Source organism: Lygodium microphyllum, chromosome 9 (assembly GCF_053477565.2).
Source record: "Lygodium microphyllum isolate KBCC chromosome 9, Lygodium_microphyllum_v1.1.10, whole genome shotgun sequence".
In the NCBI taxonomy this organism is placed as follows: domain Eukaryota; kingdom Viridiplantae; phylum Streptophyta; class Polypodiopsida; order Schizaeales; family Lygodiaceae; genus Lygodium; species Lygodium microphyllum.
In genome coordinates this window covers 121,671,833-121,678,938 of record NC_141143.1, presented here as the reverse complement: position 1 = coordinate 121,678,938, position 7,106 = coordinate 121,671,833, and the positions used below count along the sequence as shown (strand labels likewise).

The following is a 7,106-nucleotide window of genomic DNA, read 5'->3' as shown; positions in this document are numbered from 1 at the left end:
AAGAGGGAAAACTAAGCACCTATGCCAATCACAACAATAAAAGAGCACCATGAATCATTTCTTACAATGAGGTCAATCCCCTTAGAGATCTTACCAAAGACATGAGATAGGAAGCTACTCATGCTCACACAAAAAGAGACAATGCATGACAAACGACTGTTCAATTGCTAGAAGAGCTCGAGACTAATATTTCTATAATCATTAGTTGTACAAACATTGTATATGAAATGAATCAAGTTTTTTAATTATTGTACATACTCTTGTTAATGTTAGTATGAGGGGAAAATTTTGCTTAGGTTGTAGCTTGCTTGTTCCAAAAGCCAAAATTTTGCTTAGTTTGTAGGTTGGTTAAGCAAAAATGAGAAACTTTGTTTTAGGGTGTAAGAAAAATGAATTTCACCCATAGTAATAGAAATAAATAAGTAAACAAAATCCAAAATAAAGCTTTCTTTTTTTTTTTAATCAAGATAAAGGAAACCCACAACACATTTGTGAGAAAGAACGCACATGCCACTAATAGATGTCATTGTATTAGTTGAACTAGACGTGTAAAGTGTGTTGTTTCACTATGTTTTCACTCTTTCCTTTTGACCTTTTCTTGGACAGCATGTTCTGTATGACCTTTTCTTGAACAGCACATTCTATCTTTATGATTCCTTAGCTCCTGCAGGTGAAATCTGCTCTCCTGCCTAAAGATTCTCGCATTTCAAGCTCTCTTGAACAGCATGACCTTTCCTTCTCACTGCAAATACTCAATCCAACCTTCTTCCAAACGCATGGAGCTGATACCACCAGCTAGTATCCACCCTGACAAATCACACAAAAGAGGATCATATAAGAAACAATTACGTGAACTTCCATACTTATCCTTTTCCATCTTACAACAGCATGTAGATGATATTTAGCGAAAATGGCTAAGATTCTGACAGCCTGCAAAATCTATGCATCGACCTGAAAAGAAGCTGAAGACTAAATGAATACGTGATTACTCTATCCAGAGCACAATGAAGTGCACTCTTTGAAGTAGAGGGCATCAGTGAAATTTTAAGTCAGGAAGCCCAGACACCTCAATAAGAGTGCATCTGGAAAATGTTATCAGCTGATCTTCATCTTATGATGGTCTCATAGATCATCCGAAAGCAGGATAACTAACAAGGTTTTCGTTTTGATGGGACAAGAAGTATGTGGCCCCAACCCAGATAAACACAAAAGCACAAACCTGCCTACTCAGAAACCTTCTAACCAGCAGCCCATGTACTTCAAGATCAAATTCAAGTTCGATTGCTATTTCCATGATTGCACCCTCAGGTTGTCGATAGTGCTCGAATCAACAGAATGCCTTCCCAAGGAACACACGCAGATTCCAAAACACTCACCTGCCTTGCACATCACTGTAGAGACATTCTCAAATGCGAAATTGTTTTCATGCTTGACGCCATTGGAACTTAACTATCAATAACATGCATGGATTGAAAAAGATACACTAAAAATAAGATTCCAAAAGACGATATGGCAAAGGAGATCAACAAGGAAGCTCTGCATAGAATACATAATATCAGAGCATGAAAGTTCATTTAAGTCAAGAAATTTGGAGCAGTTGAAACGCCCACAACCTTGAGTATAAGTTTCCAGCACTCATAGTGGAAGATACAACTTCCAAGGGACAAAAGAACCAAGCTACATGACCACATTTAACATATGCAAAAAGCTGACAATCAAAATGACAACCTCTATCTTCACAGACCATTACATCACTGTTGGCCATTGATCTCTAAGTTCCTACAGTGAGCTGCAAAATTCAAACATGGCAAATTGTAGCTTGAGGCAATGTCTTTGCAGTCCTTTGAATAATACAACAGAAAAATTTATTTACCTTCGTCGTTGGGTGCAACGTCCACAGAACCAGGGTGTATGTGGAACTGGTGGCAAAGGTGGATCAAGACAAAATGTATGAGCAGAACGCCTTCCGCATCCATTGCAGTTAAGCAAAAGCTCATCCATATCTCCAATACCACACATTACACAAGTTGCACTCTAGAATAAGATTAACACAGTAAAAAAGACAATATAAGGACAAATCAGATTGTAATGGACAATATCAAGCACTAAAAGTGGCTGAAGCCTGAAGATAAACCATATAACCAGGCCTCACATTGATGTTCTCTGCCATGTGTTCTTGGTCACACTGTTCAGCACAGTTAAGCGTAACCAAGGATTCTTCATACTGACTTGCGGAGCTTTGTGAGCAATCTTCAATATTGGCCAATCCAATCACCTTCTCTCTTTTTGTAATTATATCAAATGATGCTTTACACAATGGGCAAGTTGGCAATTTTGATATCTGAGAAACGCAAAAGCAAGACAGTCAAACCAACCATCCAACATTTTTACAGATCATATTACAACTTCACAATTAAAAGCACATGCAAATAAACACAAATCTTGAAATGTTTATTACCGATTCTGAAGCCCATTTTCTTATGCAGGGAAAGCAGAAACGATGACCGCATGTCAGGATTCCTTCTGATGACAGTATTTTTTCTGTGTGGCAAATCACGCATGCAATGTCATAATGTGGGAGTGATGCCACAGGATTCGTCAGAGATTTATCGCCGTGCAAAATCTGTCCAGAAGCACATCGTGGGACTTGAGAAGCAGTTTCATTATCTTCGCCCTTTTCTAAACATTGTGCAGACCCAGTACAGACTCTTAGCTGGCATTCAGCAGTTTCATTATCTTCGTCATCCCATTTTAAATCGGTACCACTGTCTGATCTTTTCATCAGCCTGCACCTTTTCCTTTGTCTCATCACATCATATCTTGACAATGATAGCTGTGTTTTCTTCCCATGTTTCAGAGTAGGAGCTAATTCCACACAATCTTCTATTTCCTCCTGCGTGTCACCTGCAATACTTATAATAGCAGACGACCCAAAATTAGGGTCTTGGGAAAGACATGATCTGCCACCATACTCTGGAGCTTCAATGTCTTCCAAAAGAGACACATAGTCCAGAATACTACAAGACGTTTTTTTTCTTGATGCTGGAAGCTTCACTTTCTTATTAGGCCTGTATCGAGGCAACAGTACAGTTTTCTTTGGACTTCTGATTTTTAGTACTCCTTCATTCAGAATGCTTGATGATCTTTCTAGCTTTTGACCAGCTTGTTTTGATGTAGTTGAAGCTAACATTTTTTCCTTACTGACAAGACTTTGATCAATGCTTTCAAGATTACAATCTGTCCTGTTCTGCACAGGAAACTTCAGTTTTTCTGTTTTCTTTGACTTTTCCCTGCTCTTTGAGGACGAAGATTCAGCCTGCTTTGAAAAGCTATCTGCTACCCCATTATTTACATGCCCACTGTTTATTTCTATATCATTTTTGGTAGGATTAAATGCCTCCAACTTAGGCTCTCTCCACAATAATGTTCCAGCAGCCATTCCACTGACATCCTCCCAAACCCACCACCACAAAAATATGTCATAAACAATAACATGTAATAGTTGAAAAGAGCAAGGATGCAAACTTAGATGCAATAAACAATACTCGTCTAAGTGTGCACTATTTTAGTTGAAAAGTGTAGAGTTTAGACAATTGTACTGCAGATCATTTTTCCAGTAAGACATGCAGTGGAGTTCCCACATACAAGCATCTGCATATCCAACTTTGATGGCTAAAAATATCCCACAATTCAATGCAAATCTGTCCTTCAGAGATGCATGCCATCAAAGAAGCAATCCAGCACTGTTAATGTCGTGCATCATGGAAGGGCCCATACAGATATATCAATTGCATGATGCACAATATTCCTGATACAAAAATCATGCACTCATAAAAAATTCTCAAAACAGCCTCGACAGAAACTCTACACAGGTGAGTGCTCCTTAATAGAGCTCTGTCTCAGTGCGATCACAATCATGCCAACACTACAAAAGAAATGAAAGAATTTATTTGACCTACAAGAAACATTTACATAGAGCTCTAACATATTACTGCTAAAAAACAAGTGACGGAACATTCAAACAATAAGACTTCTACTCTCTTTCTGCTAGTTAATACAAGAATGTCAAATTAATTCTCATGTTTGATTTTTTAAGCATAAACTATTCTGCTTGCTAGTTCACAGATCCCTCTAGTCTTGCTATCCTTCCCTCATCCAAGCTCTAGCCTACACCTAGCCACTTTTGTCACCACGTACTGTGAATAAGATTCCTAAGCTGGCACTTGCATTTTGGTTTCTAGTGCTAGTTAGGCTTAGTCCAGATTAGAATAGTTTGGGATGGATCTACCAGCCCTCAATCTATAGAACAAAAACTTTTGTAACAGATGCTTTTCGAAATTTAGGTGATTTGAATCAATTTTCACATAGTTTCCACTTCACTGAGACCACACAAATTCAAGGGACGCAAATCACACAGAAGGGCCACAAAATAAGACAATGAGAGATACCAGTTATCACTCAGAAAACACCCTAGCAATACCATAACCCCATAATAGCTCAGAGACTCCATTGCTAAATCTAAGTAACCAGAGACTCTGGTCTCCAAGACCCTCAACTGAGCAGGAAGCTTATCCAATTATGATCCTGTTAAATAATGTGTGCATGGCCATCCACCTCACATACTTTTGTCATTGTTCAGCTTCTGGTCTTAGAAGTACAAAACATGGAAACTAGACAAGTACACTGTATTTGGCAGGAAGCCAATCCATGCTGTTACCTACAGCTAAAGAAGGCGAAGACAGAGTTATGCAGTTCACAAAAGAGTAAAAAGAAAACAGCATTGCCAGATCTCCACCTTACGAAAAAATTTCCAGTGTCTCTATGCATATTGATTTAAGCAGATTATGCAGTATCCAGATCACCTACATGAGGGGACTCCTTTATGATACAAGTGCCTACATTTCAAAATCAAAACTACTTGCTGATGATCTATTGAAGAGAGTCTACAAGAGAGTGGGTGCAGAAATTGCATGCTCGTCCAAGATTAATGGTAACATTTGTATTTTCGGCTTATGTGAATTTTCTGCTTGCCGTAATTAGTGCTTAATCACGTTAGTTACCACACTTTCGGAGAAGGAAGGCTGGTTTCAGAAACAACAATGAGTCACCAACTGTGTGGGCATCGGCACTAGCTCCCTCTCTGAAGCAAAACCTGCTCTAGAAGTATGTATGTACAATGCTAAATGAGGAGGGAGTCAACAGTACTATAAATAGGACAAGATCATGAACTAGTCAGCCAAATTTGATTGTCCCCAAAAATGCTCGTAAGCCATAACCAGGCAACAACAGGTCAAAATACGTCAAATCGGCAATAGGTGGCTGCTTTAAGGCAAACCTCTTGGCTGTCTCTACACTCTTACCTCCTTTACCACTAAGCCATCATTTAGGGTCCTTATCTGGCGATCCGGGTTGTCTCTGTCAGAGTGCAACGATGCGGAAGCGTGGGACCAAGACTGAGAGAGAGAGTGAACGCAGAGAGGAGAGAGAGAGAGAAAGAGACAGTGGAAGATGAAGATCTGCTGTATAAAGTGTGCTGTATACAAAGATATGCAGATATGTACACGGGCGCAGTGCGCGGGGCTGCATGTCTCCACCTCGACGATGCAACCTGCTGTTCATCTCGAAGTACGCTGCAGTCTGCACGAATCTCCAGCCTGTAATCTGCAAACAGAAGTGTGGAAAACTGTGCAGAATGTCGGCTATATATAGCCAGAAAGCATGCGCCCAGAAAAAGCAGGGCTGCATTAAATGCAGCCGACTGATCAGTCCGACTGGACTGCCACGTGGCTGACCGACTGGTCAGTCTGACCAAACTCTGATAATCGCTAACACCCCCTCTCAGAGCCTAGACGGGGCAAAAGCCTGAGGGATCTAGCATGTCTCCGAAGTAGATCCTGGGGAAGCGCCTTCGTAAACAAATCTGCAAGATTGTCCTCCGTCTTGCAGTACTCCACAGCTATGGTCTCATCCAGAAGCTTCTCTCTAATGAAGTGGTACTGGATCTCTATGTGCTTCGTCCGGGCATGGAAAACAGGATTCCGTGCCAAGGCAATGCAACTCTCATTGTCACATTGCAACAAAGTAGGACGAGTCTGGGGGCAGCCAAGCTCCTCCAACAATCTCCGAAGCCACACAACCTCACATGTGGTGGAAGACGCGGCCCGATACTCCGCCTCAGTAGACGAAAGGGTTACCATGGGCTGCTTCTTGCTACTCCATGAGATAACACCTGCACCCAAGGTAAAACAATAGCTTGTAGTAGACCGCCTGTGGTCCACATCGCCAGCCCAATCCGAGTCGCTCCAACCTGCAAGTACAAGATCTGAACCACCTGTGCCTGCTGGATAATGAATCCCTAAGTCAAATGTCCCCCTCAAATACCGAAGTATCCTCTGGGCAGCTTGCCAATGCACCGTCTGAGGTTCACTCATGAACCTCGCCAAGAGACCAACAACAAAACAAAGATCAACACGAGTGTTGAGAAGCCAAATCAATGATCCAATCAACTGACGATAGCGGGAAGCATTCGCCAAGGGAGAATCTGAATGTGAAGTGGCCTTCCAGTTCGGATCCATAGGAGTAGAAATGGTCCGACAATCCTCCACCGCAAAAGAAACCAAGAGCTCCTGTACATATCTCTGCTGAGAGATAAAAATCCCCCTTTGAGACTGATAAATCTCATGGCCCAAGAAGAAGTGGAGGAGACCCAAGTCCGTCATCTCGAACGCCTAATGTAAAGCTGCCTTCGTCTCTTTGACCTTCTGTACATGATCACCTGTGACAATCAAATCGTCAACATACAACGCAAAAAGCACACAACCGGCCTTGGAAGTGTGTACATAAAGCTGCGGATCGGCCTTGGAACACCGATATCCCAACTGTGACTGAAGGAACGAGTCAATCTTCTCGTTCCATGCACGCGGAGCCTCCTTGAGACCATACAAGGCCTTCTTTAACCTGTAGACTTGCCCATCTAAATATCCAAAGCCAGGAGGCTGCTCTACATAGATCTCCTCCTTCAAATCACCATTGAGGAAGGCTGACTTCACATCCAACTGGTAGACAAGCCATCTCCTATGGCCACCCAAGGCAAGAACAGCTCGAAT

General features: G+C 41.6%; 1 protein-coding gene across 4 annotated transcripts in view; it reads right to left on the bottom strand.

Annotated features, from left to right (window-relative positions):
* Window positions 1-306: 306 nt before the first annotated feature.
* Window positions 307-7,106, bottom strand: part of LOC148031511 (zinc finger (C3HC4-type RING finger) family protein / BRCT domain-containing protein) — a 28,920-nt gene continuing 22,120 nt past the window's right edge. For 2 of the 4 annotated variants that reach the window (XM_087685025.1, XM_087685029.1), the window contains 4 exons: window positions 2,459-3,443; window positions 2,153-2,341; window positions 1,874-2,034; window positions 308-807 (listed from right to left, as the gene is read on the bottom strand). In XM_087685025.1, coding sequence (XP_087541151.1) covers window positions 753-807; window positions 1,874-2,034; window positions 2,153-2,341; window positions 2,459-3,443 — 1,390 coding nt within the window. In that variant the 3' untranslated portion in view covers window positions 308-752. Of the gene's footprint in view, window positions 808-1,873; window positions 2,035-2,152; window positions 2,342-2,458; window positions 3,452-7,106 lie in introns of all 4 variants that reach the window. The other 2 variants (XM_087685026.1, XM_087685028.1) reach the window with 2 other exon arrangements.